The following is a 24,831-nucleotide window of genomic DNA, read 5'->3' on the forward strand; positions in this document are numbered from 1 at the left end:
AGAGAAATTCCAGTGCAGTGCCCTCAACTGTGTGCACATGCTGTAATACCCTGGCACCAACAGCATTTTGATCCTCATTGCTGTGCGTTTTGTCTGGCACAGGCTTTGGAAGGACTGCTGCGAATGGGCATGCTCTCGTATGCCATGTCAGCTTGCCAAAGTTTGGAGGCACACCCACGCACCCGTGGGCACCTTCCCCAATGAAACAAGTCAATTTGTGCACATCCATGTGGACCTCATTGGCCTGCTCTCTCATTCTCTTAAGGCAAGTGTTATCTTATAAGTATAGTGGACTGCTTCACTCACTGGCTGCGGCAACACCCATCATGGACTTCACTGCCAAGACTGTTGCCACCACATTCATTGACACCTGGGTGGCATACTTTGGATGTCCCAGTAATGTGACAACTGACCACAGCTGCCAATTTCACTGTGCATTGTTCATGCATGTCGCCAGACAGTGTGTCATCCTATTACACAGGACAACACGCTACCATCTGGCGTCAAATGGCACGGTTGAAAGGCTCCACAGGACTCTGGAAGCTGCCCTAACTTTCCATGACACCTCGTGGCCTGAGGCACTCCCACTGGTGCTGCTCAGCCTGCAAGTAATGCCAAAGGAGTAGATCTATGTGGCACCTGCCGATCTCGTTTATGGACAGCCTCTGAGAAGACTGGGTGATTTTGTAGAAGTATCACCCCTACATGGAGCCATGGCACCCACTCTGATAAAATGCCTGTGCACTCAAATGACTGGCCTCCGAGAGCACAAGCCGATGCAGCACGGCACAGGGAAGGTATTTGTGCACACCAACCTGCAGCGCTGCATGCGGGTTATGTTGCGGACCGACGCAGTACAGTCACCCCTCTAGCTGCCCTGCTCTGGACCACACCATGTGATCAACCAACGGAAAAAATGCTGGACATTTGAGTGCAACATGAAGCAGTCTACAGTCTCAACCAACCATGTCAAGCCAGCTTACAACTTGCCTGCTCCAGCAGCCACACACTTTTTAGACCCGGAGGAAGATCTGACAGCAGACAACACTATTTCCACGAGCAGCAGACAGATCCCGCTCCTGTAGCCACTGGTGATGCACAGCAGCAGCCTGCTGTCATTGCGGCACCACATACACCTCCCACCACACCACCCAGGTAGCCAGTGCTGCCGCCTGGACCACACCCAACATAGGTGCACTGGTTACCCCCACCACAGCCACTATATCACATGCACCAGCCACCGCCTCTGATTCAAATGTTTGTACTGTAGAGACCCCGTCTTCAGCTGAACACACCTTCAGCCGGTAGCTCCAGTTGAGCTCCAGACAATGCCTCCTCTGTCTGTCACAGCTCCTGGACCTTTGTTTGCACCCCTGTGCTTCCGCTGCATTGGATGTTGAGGCCAGAGTGGCATTTGTGCCAGCTACTGTATTTGCGTTGTCATTGAGCTCCGCACATCACCCACACTGCCACCGGACTTGTCCTTAGCAGCTCTAGGACCTGCATTCAAGTCGTGAAGACACCATACTCATGTATACTCTCTGGGCCTCCATTGTCTCGAACGTTGAGGCTGGATCAAGAAATGCACTGTGCTCCTGCAACTGAGTCAGTTGATGAACTTGCGGAACATGCAAGTGTGAACACTTGGACTAGTCATTCTTGATGTCACTCTGAACAATTTAAAAAGTGAAATTTGTTCTACTGAAGTGCATTAACTGTAGCATTAGTGATCACTCTGGATCATTATTAAGATATCAGTGCACTGGCCTTTGAGACATCTTCCCAGCTGACTTGCAGCCACGTGCGTACACTGCACTTTGCTACAGAAGGTTCCTAGCCAGTGCATGCTGCCGGCACAATCACTAGCTGACCGTGCGAGGACAAGCCCAACAACACCAGTCTGGCGTGCTGACATTATGGCCACCACCCTTTAACTGCTGAGCGACCGCAGCCACGCCCACACTGTCACCATGCAGTGTGCGAACTTAAACAAATAAGTGCCACAGATTGATCGCCATATTTTTTCGTGGCTATGGAGCTCTGACCTCCGGGAGAAGAGCAGAGCTGCAGCACAGCTGACACAACCAAATGGTGCCAGGCATTTGCACAGCCCAAGCTTGCAGCTTTCCTGTTACACCAAATTTTGGCAATGGTGCATCATGCACAGGCCCAGGTGGGACAAAACAGGCAGGCAGTGTGAGCTGGTCAAAGCGATGCAACTCATGTCTCCAATCTTTCTCACCATCTCTGGTCTTTCTCGCCATAAACCACGAGGGTCAAGTTAACGTGATTCCCCACAAACATGTATGTGAAATCTTGCACATTTGCTCATTTCACGACATGCATCCATTCATTTTGTAGAGCTTTTCCTCCCTCCCATGAAAGTCATGACGATCCACAGGTCACGCCAAAAACTGAACTTTTGGAGACACAGCCTTTGTCTTGCATGGTCTACATGGTCGTGCCACAGCTCATCACCAGAGTGTATACCTTCCAGGATCGGTGATTGAACCATACTGCCAGTGCAATGAATCTGTATGTATGGACTTTAATGATAAATGTTGTTTGTACTATCTTTTAAGGTATGGAAAAACAAATGTGAGTCACCGACAAAAATGACCCTCAACATTTCCCATCACAAAGCCTCTCCCTAGATCATAGGGCTTGGATGTGACAATAGAACCAGTTCACTGTATGTTTATGACTGTAAGCAGTGACAACCAAGTCCACACTTCAATATACATTTGAATAGAGCTTTTTAATAGTGTTAACAATAATGCTTGCCTTTACACAAAGGGCATCGTTTGAAGATTTGTTGTTGTGTTTTGGGTTGCATAATAGCACAAATTGTCATAATTATTTTGAAAATTAGTGACTTCTGTCTTCGTAGTATCTCAAAATTGTTAACATCTTTGTTGGTTGTGGAACAAACTGACAATGCCAAAAAATTTGTGTAGTTTTTTCTACTTTTAATTGTTTCCATCAGCATTACTTTCAGTTTCGCCTCCTGAAAGTAATCATTTGCCAGACATTCTGTCTCCTTGCAGTTGTTAAATTTTCTCAGGAGACTTCTCAATTTCATACATCTTGACTTTTTGTGTATACGTGTGTTAAAACTAAATCCACAGATTTTCATCTGATGGTGTGGTGTTATTTCAGAACCAGCAAGTGTGTGATGTACAGGTGTTGGACATACCATGGCTGCCTAAACGTGAAGTAACACAAGTAAATTGCATTCCAATAAGTTCAAGTCGGAAAAAGAGAGGTGAGTGAAGTGTTCTGAAGAACGAATTATGAAACTTTTTCAGGCAGTAGTGTTATCTAGTAGCAGTGAGTATAAGAGGATTGTTCTTTGCCTCACAATATTTACCATATTTACTGAAGTATAAGATGCACTGAGCGAGATGAGCAAGTTTTATGCTTGTGTAAAATAAGTTATTTAGATTATAATAACAGTTAGTTTGGTACAGATTGCTCAGTAAATGTGAGTACATGTAGGAATATATTTTTTTAATCTTATTATTAAATATTTCATTTTCTTCACTTATTATCACAAAAACCACGAACAGACAGTAAAGTCAGGTTATTGTAAAACTTTTATTTTTTCTTCCCCACAGTAGAAGTAGAGAATCTCATATATGCACTAGCAATTTGTCTATATACAGTTGTGTATAGGCTAAATGTTTGTAAATGGATTTTCTTGTTTGACTTATTCTTACTAAAGTATTATTTTCACTGTAAGTGAAAGGCGCCTGACTTGTTGTGGAATTGTTAGTTTTGGGATTTGGTGTGATGGGTGCTGTAGTTTTTTTTCCCCACTGGGATGACTGTAGTGCCATGGGACAACAGTCAATTGACAACCAATGTACAGTATATTGTCTACATAATTCAGACACACTATCCAGTGAAATACATGAGACAACTGTCCATGTGAAATATGTTTAACTACTCACAAAGAGCTCTTCTTATGGGGCAGCTGCAACTGTAGAAGTCCATTTTAAAAAGTGAAGAAACCACCGGACAGTTGCATCATCCACAATCCTTTATTACGTACACAGTGTTTTCAGAACACTTAAAAGTTCCATTATCTTGTGTAAAAACTAGAATCACTTAATCATCTGAGGTCATCCTCATCCCAAAATCATCACGAAACCAAAGGTTCCGTGTGAAAAGAGTAAAAGGTAACTTTAAGTGTTCCACAACTGGTCATTTACCCAATAAAAGAGAGTGGATTAAGCCACTGACCTGCAGTTTCTCATCTTTCAAATTTACCTACCCAATAGTCTAATAGATATATGTACAAAATGTAGTTGTAAAAGATTTTTCTTACAAACAAGTTAAAATATAAACCAATATGTACCAAGAAGTATCTTGTTTCTTTCTGCCATTTTCTCTTTAGATATATTTAATTTCACGTGGATGCAAGACAGCACTTTCAGCATTGCAAAGAGAAATCAGCAAGATCTGACAATATTACGAGAGGTGTTTCATAGACAATGCACACTAATTTCTTGTTTACTTACAGGTTTATTTTTTTTAATTTTCTGTTTATTTATTTTTTAATTATCTCTTCACAGTCCTTCAAAATGATCTCCCTGCTTCTCTATGACTGAATCTCAACATCTCAGAAGCTTTTATTATTTCATCCATAAAGCCACTTCAGTTCATCTGTTGAATAGCTCAGGTAATGGTGGTAGAAAGTGCTTCCAGCGAAAGATAATTATGTCGGTGCATACATTTTTTCAACTGTGGGAACATTGAAGTCTGGTGGACTTGTATTCAGGTTTTGGGGAAGATGTGGTGACACTTCCGATCCATATTCAAGCAGTTTTTAGTCTACAACATTGCCGATATGTGGGTAAGCATTGTCATGGAGAATGAGTGGCTCGGCCTTGAGCAACTGAGGTTGGGTTTTGTGCAGTTTTCTGTGCACATTTTGTATGAAGTTACAATAACACACTGCTGTCAGACTTGTTCCACATGGGACTCTATTTGTTATGATGATTCCTTGGTGATAGTAACCAAAAATCATCATTTGCTTGAGCGTGTTGAAATTTTTTTGGACATGGAGAATGAAGCCCTCCACTCATTGGACTGTGATTTCAATGCTGGTTGAAGTCTCTAACTCATGTTTCATCTATAGTGACAATTCAACGCAAGAATCCTTGACCTTCATGGTCAAATCGTTGTTTGAGCAAGATTGCAATGTGCAGGCATTTCTGCTTCTCTTCAGCAGTCAACCAATATGGAACTTATCCCGCAGAAATTCTTCTCTACTTGAAATCATTTGTCAGAATATAGAATACTGATGTTGGGGGAATTCCCATGGTTTCAGGAAGTTCCTCACAAACCATACAACATTAATGAACACATTTTATTTCTTTCAGATTTCAGTTATTAACTATTGTGATCAGATTTTTCTCTATGAAACATTATTAGTGCAGGTGTTCAGGCCAGCACCCGCAGCTACACTGGCAAAGTTGATTGCTGTATTGTAGCACAATAAAAGTTCACCTTTACATGAAATTCTGATGGTTCACAATTAATTAGCCCACTGAAGGTTAATTACTCTTCAGTAGTTAATGTAAGTGAGTCCATTACATGATCTATTAAGTTTAACAATAAATCACTCATATGAGAATTACCTTTCACAGTACTTGTTCACAACACAGTCCAATTACACTATTAATTAATTTAGGTTACAGAATCTACTTGAAAGCAATTAAACATTAGAGTTCAATTAAACACTGGTGTTTGCTGGTGCATTTAATTTTTGCATATAGAGTGTACATAATTGTGACGTGAGTCAACAACGAGAGCACATCTGACATAGATGTTACTTGTTAGCTCTCCAATTGTGAACTGTCAGTTTTTGGTGATGTCCAACAGCTCATGCATGGGTGAAAGAACAGACTGTTTCTTTGAAAAGTACATAATGCTTTAAAATTTGACTAGGTTGGAATTTACTATTTTTGATGAACTATTAGAACTAAGGTGATTTATGCTTTTATAAAATGTTACTAGTCAGAAATCTATAAAATTACAGCAAACTACTGCCTTTATCCAATTTGAGTCCCCTTCTTTATATGTATAAGTGTGATCGCAAATTAGAGCAAATTACATGAAATTATTAATTAATGAGTTAATCAGTGCTGTATATCATTTTGTATAGATAAGTTAAGGTAACAAAAGTATGTGGTCAAAGTGCAGAATTTAACAGTGCTTCTCATGAAAATATCCAATGAAAAAGGGGCTGCTCATGAACTTCAAAGTTCAGTTAATGTTGAAGATAATTAGCTTTAGGTAATTTAAAATCCATTACTGAAAAGTGGGAATGCGTAACTTTTGATTGGTGTAGATCACTTTTCCAAACTATGTTGATTAGCTCATGAAGTTTTGCATGTAGCAAAGTATATTGCAGTCAGTTATAAATTTTAATTATGAGAGTTGTAATGACAACTAATTACACTAATGGAATCAGAGCAGCAAAAATAATAATCTGAATAATAAATTCCATTGAAATCCAGTCTAAAGAAGAACTTCAGATTTTCATGCAGGTGTTACTCACCAATAGTTAAATATATTGAAAATAAGATAATAATTAGAAATAATTGTTTATTTATGGGAGAAGGAAAACATAATAAACAGGAAAAATCCACTTGTTGTGGCACCTCCCAGCCCCAACCCCTTCTTCTCTCATACACTTTCATCCATGTCAGTTTTCTCTACTAATTGTGATACACATTGTATACAAATCTTGCTCTTGGTTGTGCCTGACACCCCTCTTGGCTTGGCACCCTAAATGGTTCCTACAAATTGTGATATGTGCTGTATAGAAATCTTATAGCTGTGGTGCCTCTGACACCCCACTCAGCTTGGTGCCCCAAGTGGCATCTTGTCTCACTTGTGCCTTAAACTGGCTCTGAATCTGCCCCGTCTTTGTTGTAGCTGTCATAATTCTTGCTCTCTACTCTTCTTCCTAAATTCCCGTCATACATATCTAGGTTTGCCACAATTCTGACAAACTACTTTTGATGAAGTGTTCCCCAGGTGTCCTTCTCTAATACCTTCCTCCTTCTCCTCCTCCTCCTCCTCCTCCTCCTCCTCCTCTTCCTTCCCGTACTTCCTCCACCTCCTGCCCCCCATCTAAATCTCTACTCTCCCAATCTCTTGCTCTTACAGATTGGCTATCCCTGTGCATATCCACAAATTCCACAGCCTGGCTCTCCAGAACTACCTAGTCTAATTGAGCCAACATCTTGCAGACCTGACAAAATACTGCTCTCTGACTTATTCTCAGGGCTTAGCCACTGTAAAATGTGGCTTACTACTTGCTCCTTGGTGTATGGAGGTTTCAATGCCACCACTTTCCTTCTGACTTGCTGTACACAGTTTATTAATATTCACTGCCAGACTGATGATAATGTAGGCCCTGCAGGCCTTTCCAAGTATTATTTTCCTCTTTGGTGTGCTATACTTCATCATTTACATTATTCTTCACATTTACCTCAACTGATCTTAAAGCATTTAAATCACCCAGTTCCATGGTCTGAGCTCTATTCTGAAACTTATAATAAAATACAAAAATTCAGCTATATGACCCACTGAATTCAATGATGAATGACAACACTGTTTCAAAAAATCCTGTGGTTCTGCAACTTTGTGAACAGAGTATCAATGATTGTTTACCCAGCCTCTCTATTATGAACACTCAAATTAACTTCACTACTGAAGTTACTCATTTTTCTATTATGGGTCTGAAACTATTCATTAGTAGTGTTGCTATAGGTTTCTAAAAATTGTTCCTGTTTCTTGTCCACATCCACTAGGTCACTCATTCTGCGACATAGTGATCCAAATGGGCCTGAAATCTTCATATTTGACTGAGAGTATCCTCACATTCCAACAGATCTAATATTTCTTTAAATGTGTCATGAATTAAGACAACAGTCAGATTTATCTCACTGGACCCAGTAATCTGTTGAACAACCTGCAAATAACTATTGTTACATACTTGTTCCATAGCTCCTGGACAGTACCTTTAGGATCTACCTGTCTCCTCCATAATTCATACATTAGTTCCCCTCTTCTCAGGAAAGTTTTATCCCTTACACTGCTAGGCATACTCAAAAATGCCTCAAAGATAAAGTCCTCAGGTTCTTCAAAGATGATGAATTTTCTCAGCTGTACCCAGGCAAAAACAATTACATAGCAGTAAGAGTGGACAGTGAAAAAGGTCATAAGTAGAAATGTGTCCTACTTTGTAACATGAAAGAAATGTTCATAGCCTACTGTAAGCATATGACAGTGAATTGGGGTCCCCAAAATTTTGTGAACTGAGGCCAAAGTGATGTATTGCAGTTGATCCTGCTGGTACACACTCAGTGTATTTATGCGTGATACATTGAAATGCCAAACTGATGTTAGCTTCAACACCTATCAAGAATGAGGACTACAAGAAACTAATCTAGAATACTGTGTGCTGTTTGGAATCAAAAGATGGCATGGTGCAACACCATGAACAGCGTCCTGGAAAATCTGATTTGGAACCCTTTGTGATTTACTTTGGTGGTAAGGCACTACAGAATATCAGTTCCTGTATTATTAGTGCCTTCATCATGATACCACTGCAGTTCATGCATTCATAATGAGTCTGATTAAATATTTGAGGATAACAATAGGAGACATCAAGTACATTCACTACTTTAGTGATGGATACGCTGCCCAATACAAAAATTTTATCAATTTATGCCTGCATGAAAAGCACTTTGGTACCTCTGCTGACTGAAATTTCTTTGGAATCAGTTGTAGAAAATCTCCTTGTGATGGAACTGGAGGAGAAGTTAGAAAGGCAGCTCATGTTAGCTCACAGAGACCTTTGGATAACCGAATATTCATGCCTCTTGATAAGTTCTCCAAATATTTCAGGCATCATCTTTTTTATGTTACGCATAAAGAAACTCAACAAATTTTGTTTGATCAGAAAAGAAGGTTTGCTAAAGGTCACACAATTTCTGGGACAAGGGAAAATCGCCAGTGCAAGCCCATTGGCCTAATCATAAACAGTAATCAGAGTTTCCAATAATGCTGTAGGAGTCACAGTTAAAGCATTTTAAGCAGATGAAAAAATTACAGCTGTTTCAACTACAACATTAGAATGTGGGCAATACGTAGCTTCTATGTACAACAATTCGTGGTGGGTGAGAAATGTGTGAAGTTTCATGACAACAAAAAGATTGCTCAGTTAGCATTATGCATGCACATGGCTGTGGTGCTCCAATGTTATTGAGTGATGATGTAACATTTGCTCGGGATCTACTATTCCCTATTATTGATTTGCTTGCCAAATCATTTCTTCACATTTGCCAATACCTCTAGGTTGGACTTTGTGTCTCAAACTGCTGCACTTATTGCTGGAAATCAAGAATACTATCCACTGTTCAAATTCTTTAAACAAATATGACACTTCTATAAATAATGTGATGTATATTGCATTCTCATTTTACAATGACAGTCCATAACAAATGCTTGTTACTTGGAATGCCACAAATACGTCAGTAAGGACAATGTCAATAAACTGACAGTTCCAGATACCAGGATCAAATTAAATTTGATAGATAAGTTTTGCTCTTGTTCTTGTGACTTCGATGCAATTGTCATGGCCGTTCTTCTTCCATAACATGCACCATATCTGCAAGGCAGGACCCAACAACATGGAATAAACTGCCCAAAGCGTAGTTACTGCAAAACATAGAAAACATTGCTGTCGTCAACCAGCTTGCAGATACGATGCATCTCTTAACTCCGGAATACATACACATAAAGAAAACAAACCTCCCATCACTATATTGTACTACATTTATTACTTAAATCAAACTCTTATTACTTAAATCAAACTCTTATGGTGTGCATCACCATTCATCAGTTCAGCTGATCCCGTGCAATACATCACTTCACCAATTGATACGTTACACTTCATGGTCCTGCCCCATATTCAGCTGGCCATCTAGTAAAGACACTTGCTGGATTCCTGAACAACAAACATTTGAAATCATAAAAGGACTATCAACAATATCAGGAAGTCAAGATATTTACTTAGGATTTGGAAACAGTATCAGCAGTTTATTCAGTTTGAAGAGGAAAATAATTATTATTCCTGTTGTACAGTTTGTTTGACATTCTAACTTTGTGGAGTTTCATTTGGTTTATTGCTAATTAATGCTTGAAGTTGATTTTTACATAACTAAATTTTTATTTTTATGAACACAAAAGCAGCATTCACTGATTTTTATTTTCTGTTTACTAACTAATGTCACATTCCAGCATATAGACCATGTGTGAAAGGTAATAACTTTGAAACATGTTTTCAGCCATAACTGGGCATGACCCAAAAGTTGAACTATATACCTTGTGAAGCTTAATGAATACTCTTTCTAGACACAGCAAGATAAAAAGATAAAAAACATATCCTGACATACGGGCCCTCTAAATCTACCCAAAATTTGGCTACTTAAAATTTTCTGTCAAATTTGCAGGAGGATACATCTGAAAAGATAAGGACAGAGGCTATTGTACAAAGACCTCAAGAAGACAACATGGCTGTGTATCATATTACCAGTTCTTGGCTGAATCCATCCCGAAAATTACAATTTATGGCTGATCACAGATGTGCTAAGTTACACAAAGAATTTTCTTCCACCTTTGAAGAATTACAGCTATCACCAAACTTATTTGAAAATCAAATCAGTAATATATTCTTATCAGACACAAGTATGCAGAAATAGGGGCTTTCATAATAGTTATCCAAAATTGGTACTTGGGTGTGCACATAGCAGTGCAAATTTGGGACCACTATCTAAACTTTGTACATATGTGTACACAATACTTTGTTGAACTTGCTCAAAAACATTCATTGGATTTTGAATGGCGAGGCAGCAATCATGTCAGGCTGCTCCACTTGACATAGAATGACCAAAAGCTATATAGCTAGAATAACTTTTTTTTCCTTTATGCTTCAAATGGGTTCAGCAATTGTAATATTATCAAGCACACATCAATAAGAAAGTCTTTAAAACAGGTGCACTGTGCCACTACATTATATCAACTGAAGACACAGTGGTTGTGTGCTCAGCTGGCACTATGGATTAGGCACACACACACACACACACACACACACACACACACACACACACACACACACAGAGAGAGAGAGAGAGAGAGAGAGAGAGAGAGAGAGAGAGAGAGAGAGAGAGAGAGAGCATGCTTTATTTGAATCACAAACTGTTTGTGACAAGTAAAACAAATAAGTTTCCTTCACACTGTGGTGATCAACACACATAATTTGAGTACAAGCTCCAAACACATCATGATTCTATTTTTGCCTGCCTTGTGATCATTAATTACAGGGAAGTAATTAGTTGTATGTAAATCTTCAGTGACATTGACACCAATCCTCTTCCCCCTCAAAAATGCAATATTACTGTCTAAGTATTATATCCCAGTACACAACACTCACTGGTAAACAAATATTTACCATTAGACTGTGAAAAGTTTTTTGAGATGCCCAAATGCTGTAGTTGTGATGAATGGTGAAAACTGTTCTGAAAGACTGATAGCTTCAGGTGTCCAGTCATCTCCCCATTCAGACCTGTGAGAGAGAATGTTGCCGTCATAAAAACAAGTGCATGTTATTCAAGCAACTCTGCGTACATTGTGCAGAGGATGGCACACAGTTTAGCACCGTTGCAGATTTGGGCACCAATATTGAGATGAAAGCAACTGCAATGTCCATTCAGAGTTGCACAGTTTCACAGCTGCATCTGTTAGCAAGACTGTCTAACTGTGTAGCCAGTGATGTGGCATGTGCTTTCCTCAGGTAGTTGTGGTGATGTTTCCAAATCTTTCTGGTCAGTGACATTACTGTTTGTGATCAGTGCCATGCTTGTTCTCACTTTTTTCTCTTTGTTTGCTATTCAAATTTTATTCAAACACAGTTGGTGATTCTGGGCTTCACATTTTATTACCTCTAGGTTTGTCCTTTCAGACATGTGTATGATTAACATTATCTGCTTGGTCCTTCAGCCACTAGCCATTTATTAGAGAAACTGCCTTGTGGCACTCCCCTCATTCAAGTAGTGCATTATAGAAGTGACAACGAGGCTGTCTCTCATGGGCTAAGTATCTCATCACAAAGTACGAATAATTTCTGAGTTTTGGCAGTGTAAAATAATGCAGAAGGAACAGATATAGTGGAGACAACTACAGCAGAATCAGATGCAGGAGATGATCAAACATTGTGGAGCAGATCTGAAACTTGAGCAGTCTGCAGGTCAAACATCTGTGGGGCAACCTTTGCCCAGGTCAATGATCAGTCTTATGCATCCTGGAGAGTAGATGTGCATGGCCTAACCCATAAATTAAAAATTTAGTGTACAAATTGCAGTGTCTCATATGCAGATTCTTAAATTTGAGGTGTAGTTGCCACCTAAACAAAAGACCTCACCTTAAGCACAATCACAATTATTGCCAACTTGTTTGAGGTGTCAGAAGCAGCTCAAAATGCTCTTTCCAATAGCTGGCACATAGTTCAGATCTCTGCCACACGCTGATATTTCCTGAGCTGATACTCAAGACGTGCGTGCTGTGCAAGGAAATGTTTCTTGCTTCCAAGCAGATTTCAAAGGATGTAGTAAGAAAATGCTACCTAGTCAGGCATCTTGATGTATATCACGGAGTGTTCCCCCTCTGCATTAGATTCACCCCCAATGGTGCTTACTTAAGCCATTGTCCAGACTGTTGGATATGCCACAAGTGTCTACAGTGGCTGCATCTTCTCGATACATATTATGACTGTCACAAACAAGGTGACAGGGCAGGAAAACAGTACTGTGTGCTGATGCATCAGTGTTCACCAATAACTGTGGGCAGCAGAACATGACCAAGCATCAATGTTCACTTTAACTCCAGTCCTGGCAGAACCTGCCCACATTCCTAATAAATTCCTGATTGAGTTGTGCATAAGTGATGTTTATATTTCATTCCACATGGATGTCAGGGCAGTAATTTGTCTGATTAATCAGGAAACCTAGCAGGATTTAGGATCACCTGCACTGCAGTGGCAGACTGTTTTATAAAATTGCCTATTGGCTTCTGGGAAATTCCATGGTGACTCTTGTTACATTCTGGAATCAGTGTTTTATTATGTTAACTTAACCCCCCATGAACCATGGACCTTGCCGTTGGTGGGGAGGCTTGCGTGCCTCAGCGATACAGATAGCAGTACCGTAGGTGCAACCACAACGGAGGGGTATCTGTTGAGAGGCCAGACAAATACGTGGTTCCTGAAGAGGGGCAGCAGCCTTTTCAGTAGTTGCAAGGGCAACAGTCTGGATGATTGACTGATCTGGCCTTGTAACAATAACCAAAACGGCCTTGCTGTGCTCGTACTGCGAACGGCTGAAAGCAAGGGGAAACTACAGCCGTAATTTTTCCCGAGGGCATGCAGCTTTACTGTATGATTAAATGAAGATGGCATCCTCTTGGGTAAAATGTTCCGGAGGTAAATTAGTCCTCCATTCAGATCTACGGGCGGGGACTACTCAAGAGGATATCGTTATCAGGAGAAAGAAAACGAGTGTTCTACGGATCGGAGTGTGGAATGTCAGATCCCTTAATCGGGCAGGTCGGTTAGAAAATTTAAAAAGGGAAATGGATAGGTTGAAGTTAGATATAGTGGGAATTAGTGAAGTTCGGTGGCAGGAGGAACAAGACTTCTGGTCAGGTGACTACAGGGTTATAAACACAAAATCTAATAGGGGTAATGCAGGAGTAGGTTTAATAACGAATAGGAAAATAGGAATGCGGGTAAGCTACTACAAACAGCATAGTGAACGCATTGTTGTGGCCAAGATAGATACAAAGCCCACACCTACTACAGTAGTACAAGTTTATATGCCAACTAGCTCTGCAGATGACGAAGAAATTGAAGAAATGTATGATGAAATAAAAGAAATTATTCAGATTGTGAAGGGAGACAAAAATTTAATAGTCATGGGTGACTGGAATTCGACAGTAGGAAAAGGAAGAGAAGGAAACATAGTAGGTGAATATGGATTGGGGCTAAGAAATGAAAGAGGAAGCCGCCTGGTAGAATTTTGCACAGAGCACAACATAATCATAGCTAACACTTGGTTTAAGAATCATGAAAGAAGTTTGTATACATGGAAGAACCCTGGAGATACTAAAAGGTATCAGATAGATTATATAATGGTAAGACAGAGATTTAGGAACCAGGTTTTAAATTGTAAGACATTTCCAGGGGCAGATGTGGACTCTGACCACAATCTATTGCTTATGACCTGTAGATTAAAACTGAAGAAACTGCAAAAAGGTGGGAATTTAAGGAGATGGGACCTGGATAAACTGAAAGAGCCAGAGGTTGTACAGAGTTTCAGGGAGAGCATAAGGGAACAATTGACAGGAATGGGGGAAAGAAATACAGTAGAAGAAGAATGGGTAGCTTTGAGGGATGAAGTAGCGAAGGCAGCAGAGGATCAAGTAGGTAAAAAGACGAGGGCTAGTAGAAATCCTTGGGTAACAGAAGAAATATTGAATTTAATTGATGAAAGGAGAAAATATAAAAATGCAGTAAATGAAGCAGGCGAAAAGCAATACAAACGTCTCAAAAATGAGATTGACAGGAAATGCAAAAGGGCTAAGCAGGGATGGCTAGAGGACAAATGTAAGGATGTAGAGGCCTATCTCACTAGGAGTAAGATATATACTGCCTACAGGAAAATTAAAGAGACCTTTGGAGATAAGAGAACGACTTGTATGAATATCAAGAGCTCAGATGGAATCCCAGTTCTAAGCAAAGAAGGGAAAGCAGAAAGGTGGAAGGAGTATATAGAGGGTCTATACAAGGGTGATGTACTTGAGGACAATATTATGGAAATGGAAGAGGATGTAAATGAAGATGAAATGGGAGATATGATACTGCGTGAAGAGTTTGACAGAGCACTGAAAGGCCTGAGTCGAAACAAGGCCCCCGGAGTAGACAACATTCCATTGGAACTACTGACGGCCTTGGGAGAGCCAGTCCTGACAAAACTCTACCATCTGGTGAGCAAGATGTATGAAACAGGCGAAATACCCTCAGACTTCAAGAAGAATATAATAATTCTAATCCCAAAGAAAGCAGGTGTTGACATATGTGAAAATTACCGAACAATCAGTTTAATAAGTCACAGCTGCAAAATATTAACATGAATTCTTTACAGACGAATGGAAAAACTAGTAGAAGCCAACCTCGGGGAAGATCAGTTTGGATTCCGTAGAAACACTGGAACACGTGAGGCAATACTCACCTTACGACTAATCTTAGACTTAGAGAAAGTTTTTGACAATGTTGACTGGAATACTCTCTTTCAAATTCTAAAGGTGGTAGGGGTAAAATACAGGGAGCGAAAGGCTATTTACAATTTGTACAGAAACCAGATGGCAGTTATAAGGGTCAAGGGACATGAAAGGGAAGCAGTGGTTGGGAAGGGAGTAAGACAGGGTTGTAGCCTCTCCCCGATGTTGTTCAATCTGTATATTGAGCAAGCAGTAAAGGAAACAAAAGAAAAATTCGGAGTAGGTATTAAAATTCATGGGGAAGAAATAAAAACTTTGAGGTTCGCCGATGACATTGTAATTCTGTCAGAGACAGCAAAGGACTTGGAAGAGCAGTTGAATGGAATGGACAGTGTCTTGAAAGGAGGATATATGATGAACATCAACAAAAGCAAAACAAGGATAATGGAATGTAGTCTAATTAAGTCGGGTGATGCTGAGGGAATTAGATTAGGAAATGAGACACTTAAAGCAGTAAAGTAGTTTTGCTATTTGGGGAGCAAAATAACTGATGATGGTCGAAGTAGAGAGGATATAAAATGTAGGCTGGCAATGGCAAGGAAATCGTTTCTGAAGAAGAGAAATTTGTTAACATCGAGTATAGATTTAAGTGTTAGGAAGTCATTTCTGAAAGTATCTGTATGGAGTGTAGCCATGTATGAAAGTAAAACATGGACTATAAATAGTTTGGACAAGAAGAGAATAAAAGCTTTTGAAATGTGGTGCTACAGAAGAATGCTGAAGATTAGATGGATAGATCACGTAACTAATGAGGAAGTATTGAATAGGATTGGGGAGAAGAGAAGTTTGTGGCACAACTTGACCAGAAGAAGGGATCGAATGGTAGGACATGTTCTGAGGCATCAAGGGATCACAAATTTAGTATTGGAGGGCAGCGTGGAGGGTAAAAATCGTAGAGGGAGACCAAGAGATGAATACACTAAGCAGATTCAGAAGAATGTAGGTTGCAGTAGGTACTGGGAGATGAAAAAGCTTGCACAGGATAGAGTAGCACGGAGAGCTGCATCAAACCATTCTCTGGACTGAAGACCACAACAACAACAACAACTCTTTACCAGTTTATAAATGCATATTTTCTTTTGTAAATCATTGTTAAAAATTGTGTTATTCAGGCAAAATTCTTGAAGTGTTATTTAAGCAGGGAAGAGCATTAAAATTAAAGAACAAGAATATAATTTAAGTCGTGACTCATGTTACAAATTTGGGACATCCTATTCCTAATGTGAGTTGTATGGATCTGGTTTTTATCACAAAAAATGAATATTAGGTTGGCTTTCAAATGACAGAGTTACAGATTTGTAAAAATATTTATACCTTGTGAAATAGTGTAATACACTGAAAAAGGTGCGTGACTCAGTGTTACATGACTCTTGTTACTTGCTACTGCTTGTTGGAAGAAGTTTTTTCCAGCAAACACAGAAATGCAAATATGACGTTATGTGCCAAATAAGATAAACTTAACATTAACATTACACTTTTCAAACAATATGAAAAATTATAGGAGCATGACATCTGGGAAAATGAACTGTAAATTCAATTAAAAGTCAGAGAACTGAAAATATCCTCATACATTGACAACATCAAGTAGATTAATTTTCTTTGTAATTTAATCAATTTTACATTCCATTTCCAATCATGACCAGCATGCTCCATTGCACTGGTTAGGTAAGAATTTCCAAAAGCTGCACATACTTCTCCAGCAGTGAATTTACTATCATGTTCTAGTTTCCAATTCTCACACTTTCTATAATTTCTTCTGTATGTTGGTTTGCAGCAGCAAAATTCTTTGGAAGCAGGAGATATGTTTGAAGTAATCCTTTATATTTGTTTTTAAGTTGTGAGGCCGGTCCATCTGACCAGATTGAAACTACCTTCACATTTTCAGGTACAGTTGACAGTACCTTGGTAATGTAAGCAATTGCACTACTTGAGCCATGGCTTGATCCAGGGCACCATGTGACTTACACGATGACAAACCTGCTTTGCTAGGCTGCTGATTTTGTAACTTATGTTACCTATGTTTTCTAACTCCCACCCTATTTTTAGCTCTTCTTTCTTCTAATAACAGTCGTTGCCTATGTTGACTCAGCTGTAGAACCTTTTGTTTCTGCTTCTGCTGGCTTTTTATAGATTCTTCCAGATGCTTCTTATTGAATTCTTCATATTTTTCTTCACTCTTTAACTTTTCCCTCCTCCTACACTGTCTTTCTGCTACTGCTAAAGGCATTCTCTTCTTCTAACCTTACAATAGTACAACTGTAGCTCAGATTACATGACTCACGTTACACATTTAGTTTTCTGTTTTTACAATATTGGTGGAAATTGGGAAATTTTTAGTAGTGATTTTAGTTACATATTCACACTAAGAAGTAAATTACTGATCAAGATAAAGTTATCTCTAATATCTTTCTTGGTATAAAAACTTAATTAGATGAAAGTGACTCATGTTACTTGAAAGTTCGTGCTGTTGTGTTATATTATTTATCCTAACCTATAATTTACCTACTTCAGTTTTATACTCTTTATGCAATACATTAGGGTATGTAGCGGTAATATAAATAATGATATGCTAATTCTTACTTGCCAGTTAGTTGAAATGAAGGTCCAAAATCTCCAATAATTCACACTCTCATCATATGAAAAACATATGGCATTATAAAAATGGCTACAAATAATGGAGGGAAAGCAATAATGGGCCACAAACCATTGTTGCCATACACCAAAAACTCCAGACTTTTCAAAAAATATATAGAAGGTACCAAATTTTAAACTTTTAAGTATTGTAAGTGTGACCTACATTACATGGAATATCCCTTCTGTCTCTGGGTCTTTGGTTGACATATGTTTGATGATTTTTCTGATGTTTTGCCAGCACAAGTGACTGGCACTGCCAAAGTTCCAACAAGCTTTGCTGATGGTGGACTGGAGTTGAGCTCACAGGTGCAGCTTATATACAGGGTGTCTCACCTAACTCTGCCACCTCAAATATCTCTGGAGCAACAATAGATATTCAAAAATGGTTTTCACCAGCAGGGGCTTAGGAAACCAAATACAATGCGAAATTTTAAAACGTAAACAAATACTATTTTCAACACAAACTTGTGTATTTTTAAATGGACACCTCCTGTTGTTTCATATGCAATCAATCCCATGAAAAATTACAAAAATAATGGCACTGGTTGCACCACAATACGTCAATTACATCCCGAGAAAAGCAAAGATAACTCTTGAAATAAATGAAGCGCACAGATAGTGCGCATCTTGAGTCTCAAGCATGCACCTTACGCTGCCTGTGTCAGGGGCTCACACAATGGGAAGGTATGAACAATCCACAAAACCAAGCAAACCAATGCAAAGTTACATTTTTCATATTGTAAATGTATTTTTATTCTATCAAAATGACAACTAGAGCTACACTTTAATTCACTTTGCTAAACACATTTACTAGTGCCTTGTCACCCACAGGAACTGTATTGTTCTGCATTACGTCCAGCTTAGAAAATACATCCACATCTTGACCAATGAGACTGTGTCATGTCAACATATATTAGTAGTGCCCTCTGTTTGCATCAATACACATTTGCAGATGGGTAACGAGAGAGTGTTACATGGATTGCAGAGTTTCTACAGATATTGCCATTACATGCCTCAGTAATACAATGTTGCATATCATCTACTGTCATTGGGGGTTCTCGATACACTCTGCCTCTCACTGTGCCCCAGAGAAAGAAGTCTAATGATGTCAAGTCGGGGGACTGCCTACACAGTACCTCCTTGGATGATCCACTTAATTGGATATGTCGCATCTAGAATGTCTCTGGCAACATTTGCATTGTGTGCAGAGCATCCATCTTGTTGAAACCACAATGATAGACAATTTTCCAATCCTAGATCATCTATGAGGAGTGCTAGTAAGTGTTGAAGAAATGATGCATATCACTGTCTATTCAATGTTCACAGTAAAACTAGGGACCTACAATACAGTTTGCAATGACCCACACCAAAAATTGACACTCCACTGTCATTGATGAGCAACTTGGCGAATCCAGTGGGGATTTTGCATGGACCAGTAGTGCATGTTCCGCAGATTCACATTACCGTGATTTGTAAATGAAGCCTCATCCATAAACAATGTATTGCTTCTGAATACTGGAGTGCCTTGAAAATGCTGAAGTGAAAAATGACAGAATGCAATGTGGGATTCAAAGTCAGTCCTGTACAGTTCTTGGTGCAATGAGATATGGAACGGATGAAACTGATACTGATGCAAGATTCTTCACCTTGAGCAATTTTTCATACACCCACCTGAGGATTGTGCGCTACACCAGCCATAACAGTAAATCCATTTCCATTGGCAGTCACTGGCATTGTACGTCAACATTTTGTGGGAACCCAGCTTCTTGTTTACATGAGTGTCTTGCAGATGTTGCCAATGGTTCGACACAATGGACATTGCTGATCTGGCTAGCATTCAGCATACAGTGTCACAGTTGCAGTTGCATTTCTGTGACATTTGCCATAAGTTAAAATAATATCTAGTTTTTCTTCATTACTGAAGGCCTACATATCAACTAGATGATGGCAAATCTAACAAGCCACAAGAAAACACATTGTAAGAGGTGGACAGGTTCAAGTAAGGTACAGCTCAAGAAGGGTCTAAACTATTACCCTTTAGGAGTGCCATCAATGAAATATGGGCCAATGCTGTGTTGTCATACATTGCCACACCATACATTAACACTCCACTGACATAGTACATCAATCACATCACAATTATTGGCAGCTTGAGTCTCAGGATGTGCGCTAGCTGTGCATTTCATTTATTTCAAGTGTCAATTTAGCTTCAGAATTTCTCGGGATGTAACTGACATATTGCAATGCAACCAATGCCATTATGTTTGTGATTTTTCATGCTATTGATTGCATACAAAATAATAGGGGGTGTCCATTTAAAAATACACAAGTTTGTGTTAAAAATAGTATTTGTTTACTTTTTAAAATTTCACATAGTATTTGGTTTCCTAAGCCCCTGCCATACATTCATGCTGGTGGAAACCATTTTTGAATATCTATTGTTGTTCCAGAGATATTTGAGGTGGCAGAGTTAGGTGAGACACTCTGTATATGGCACACCAGTGTCCAAGAGCTTTTCTGTGGTAATTACTGCAGAGGTTCTCCCCTTGCTACCTGCAACGATCATTTGCTTCAACATGGGAATTCAGAATCTGTTCAACTTGAGGCTTTCTTCTTGCTTGTTGAAGCCATTGTCATGTTTGTGTATGTCTACTTCTTCCCTGAATAAGCAGGTGTGACAACTCTTTTCTACACCAAGAACTTCCATGTTCGCATATTTTACTATGTGGTTGGTCTTCCAAAGAGTGTGCTCTCCCGTGACTGATTTTTCATCCTGGCCCAACCAGCAATGCCACTCATGTTCAGTGATTCTAGTGCTGACTTATCATCCAGTCATTCCAACATAGACTTTTCCACCTTTACATGGTATTGAGTATATTACTGACATTGCAAGTGGGTTTCTTTTCTCCTTTGCTGATCTAAGACACTCTCTGGTCTTCTTGGATAAGGAAAATGTGACCATCATAATGAAAACTGAAGATTACAAGCAGAATAACCAGGACCTATTAGATGCAATATGCACCAAAAACTAAGTGCAGATCTGATGTAGTGGATCTGCACTTAGTTCTCAGCAGACAAAAAGAGGACCCTCCAGGACACAGAAGACTAACACCTCAGCTGTATGGATTATCAAAGATCCATAAGAATAATGTTCCATTAAGACTGACTGCTAGTGCTACTGGTTCACCAATGTATAAACTTGCAAAACACTTGGCCTCTTTACTCCAGCTGCATGTTTGAGAGACTGATACATACATTAAGGACTTGGGACATTTCACTGAGAAGCTGAAGAAACTAGAACTTGCAAGAAATGACATTCTGGTCAGCTCTGATTTGTTTGCTTACCGAAGTGGTATCTGTGGTTCTGTGGAGTAATTGGTTCCATTTTCTGGCAATACAATACCAAGCTCTTTCAAACATGTATCACCATGCCATTACTACCAACTGTGGCAGCGGTTGATGACTGAACCAGCACAGTTCTGGCAACTCGTGGAATTTGAGTCACTTTCTCTGATGCTACAATCACTGACAGTCTCAGTGCCTCAGCAGCAACTACAGCCTCAACTGAACTAGACAGCAAATGAATAAGATGCCAAAGGGATAGAAAATTTGGAAACTGAGATACTGTCGGAGCCACTGCCAGGGCACAATGCTCCCCATTGCCCCAGTAACTAAAACATAGGTCTGGTCACTTCCAACCCCATTAAAGTGGAGAAGAATTTAGTATCTTCACTGCATTTGGACATTGATATACAGATGGATGTACCAGCATTTGCTCTCCAGAGATTTATGATGTCATGGCCACACACAGGTGTGTTAACAAGACTTTTGGGTGGCATAGACCACTAGAAAAGTGCGGGCTCATTCATCAGCCAGTCGTGTTGATGTATCCAAAGCTTTTTGGTTGCTGATATTACTATTTGCACACAGTAACATGCTTGTTCTCAGTTATTTCTCTTGGTTTGTTATTCAGATTTTGTTTGTATATTGTTAATGATTCTGAGCTTCATGCTTGAATTCCTCTTGTGTGTTCTCTTTTATTTGTGTAAGATTGGCTGCCATCCACTCAGCTGTTTCAGCCACTTGCAGTTTTCCAGAGAAACTATGGCACTCACCGCCTGTGGGTACCACATTGGGAAACATAATGAACCTGTATCATTGTACCCCTTTTCTATTCTTTTCGTTGTTGGTTCTCGGAGAGAGAAATCGTCAGTACCCTTCTGTGTGGTCCAGAATTTCTCTAATAATGCAATTATGAGAAGGTTTTGTAAGAAATGTCTTAGGTGCATGAATTACTCTTCCTTATAATCCTTCCAATAAATCAGATTGGCATTTGCCTTCCCAGTAGCTATATCTGTGTGTTCATTCCACATGAAGTCTTTGCATACAAGCTTGTAGATACTTGTGTATCATGACTGATCACCCATTGTGCAATGAAATGTTATTAATACAGATACTTTCATCTATTTCTGTGCATTATATTACATTTTGGCACTGAGGGTAGGCTAACAGTCTTCATGTCAGGCAGTGATCATCTGAATGTGTCACTGCATTTTGTAGTAAGTTGCTAATTATGCCACCAGTCTAACAGAAATACATCAGTTATCTGCAAGATCATTTACATATATTGTGAACAGTAGTGCCAGGGGTGGCCTCATTAGACTATCTTGAACATAACGGATGTTACTTTTGCTTCTGACTGTCTGTCTTCGTAAGAACAATGTACTGAGGTATGTTCGTGTTGATCTAATCATGTGTCTGTTCAGATATTTCACACGCACATACACAGTTCCACCATATATTCCCTGCAGACCTATAAGAGCCATGCATTTACTGTGCATTTGCTCTAACATGAGAACTAACCCCTCCAAATGCATATGAAATTCCAGTTCGTCACATAATTCAAACCACTATGCAGACATGCTATTAAACTTTTTCCAGGAAGTGAATCCTTAATGTCAAGCACAGACTGACTGCAGACCTTTTGATTATTCTACTGCCTGCCAAACTGAATTACCAAATTACACCTTTTTCCTAAGAATTGATAATGCATTAATTTATCATATAAGTTAATGATCCATTATACTGCACACAATAGTGTTGCCACACAAACCTAAAATTGTTGTAAGTTAAGGTCAAGAATATAGAAGTTAAAACAGTTGTCTCCTCTTTATGTCCAAAAAAAAAAAATGAAAAATGTGTTTGTGATTAGTGAGCAGTTTTATTACACATTCTTCTTTACTCTTTTTCTAGCATTTAGAAGATCTCATGCAGTTCCAACTTTATTATTTTTGTCATAGCTGTTATTTTTCAGCAGTTATAGTATAAATTTATGTATAGAATTCAGTTGTCAGTTGCAAATAATTTTCAACAAATGATTGAATTCTACTCTGGAATACCATCTTTGTAAAAATGTGAAAAACTTTATTTTTATTTTCCAGGAATTCTGCTGAAGTCACATCAATTTCCTTCATAGCTACTGATCTTAAAGAACATTGATTTTGATAACTTCCAGAATAGACATCATATATTCATACTTCACATGAAAACAGACAAACTGTTTAAATCAGAGCCCATTGCTAAAGTTGATGAAACATAGGTATAGAGAAATGGCACGATGTGGCTAATCTACGCTTAAATCTAAAGCATGAAAAGATCCATATACTGTGAAGAAGGATGGATAAATTAATAAAAAAATTAAAAGCACTTTGTAACTTGTTCTTTATATATTATAAAAAATCAAGTAGATTAATGTAAAAGATAGAAAAGAAATAATAAAGGAAGTTTTAAATTACAATGTATGTACAAACATTTTAATGAAATAAATTTCCTTGTTGCTTCCATTCAATGTTTTTTGCATGTAATTTTATTTCACAAAATAAAGAATGAAAACTCTTCCATCAAGACATCTGCCAGCAAGTGTTAATCCTACACATTACTGAAAACTGATATCTTGTTTCCAGTATATGCAGTGTGTACTGTCAAATTTTACACACAATCATAGATTTACACTTGCCCTGTTCTGTGCTATACTCCTTACATTGAGAGAAGAGCTCTGACAGCTGGCAGTACTCTTGCTGCTATTCGACATGGACGGGCAGCGAGCCAGCGGAAGGGAGAACAGGGTGACAGACCTTCCCGTCCCGCCCTTCGGCAACAATTGCGCTTCTTCAGAACCTAACAATGCCACATCATTCATTGCAGCATTCCTGTAGGGGCAGCATTCAGCTGACCGATGTCTTCCTTGATGGAGTATTTTTTTCACATGTGCTACCAGTGTTTGTCACCTTACACAAACACACACATGAATATTTTCTTTAAAGATGTTGCAGCCATTCGGCTGCAATAATTTTTATTTTATTGTTATGCAGTTCAGATTTCACTGTATTTCATACCAGTCTGATATCTTTTGACATATAAATAAGTTACTGGGCTTGAAAATGGCCTATGGCCAAACTCTGGATCTTATAATAAATCAAATAAAAATTATTGCCATCAAATGGTGGTAACATATTTTTAAAAAATTACCATGAATATGGTTGCACACAATCAAATTTTCAACATTAACAAGGTAAAGCAAACTGCACAAATGTTACATGTAAAATTTTTCACTTACACACACTGCAAGAAACTCACAGAAGTAGCAGAATGCACATGTATACACACAAACCTGAATGTAGCATGTGGTGGAACTGACTGAAAGCAGCAGCAGTTGCCCAGCACTACGGCAACACTGAGGCATTTCCACGGTAACATAAACAAAAGATCATGATCTGCTTGGCT

At 39.1% G+C, this 24,831-nt stretch overlaps 1 protein-coding gene across 2 annotated transcripts in view; it reads left to right on the top strand.

Annotated features, from left to right (window-relative positions):
- The window catches only part of LOC124796461 (multicystatin-like), a 256,291-nt gene extending 232,446 nt beyond the window's left edge, over positions 1 to 23,845 (top strand). For both annotated transcript variants that reach the window (XM_047260685.1, XM_047260684.1), the window contains 2 exons: positions 3,160 to 3,265; positions 23,490 to 23,845. In XM_047260685.1, coding sequence (XP_047116641.1) covers positions 3,160 to 3,265; positions 23,490 to 23,524 — 141 coding nt within the window. In that variant the 3' untranslated portion in view covers positions 23,525 to 23,845. The remainder of the gene's footprint in view (positions 1 to 3,159; positions 3,266 to 23,489) is intronic.
- The last annotated feature ends 986 nt before the right edge of the window (positions 23,846 to 24,831 follow it).

The sequence above is a fragment of the Schistocerca piceifrons genome, chromosome 4, assembly GCF_021461385.2.
Source record: "Schistocerca piceifrons isolate TAMUIC-IGC-003096 chromosome 4, iqSchPice1.1, whole genome shotgun sequence".
Lineage (NCBI taxonomy): Eukaryota > Metazoa > Arthropoda > Insecta > Orthoptera > Acrididae > Schistocerca > Schistocerca piceifrons.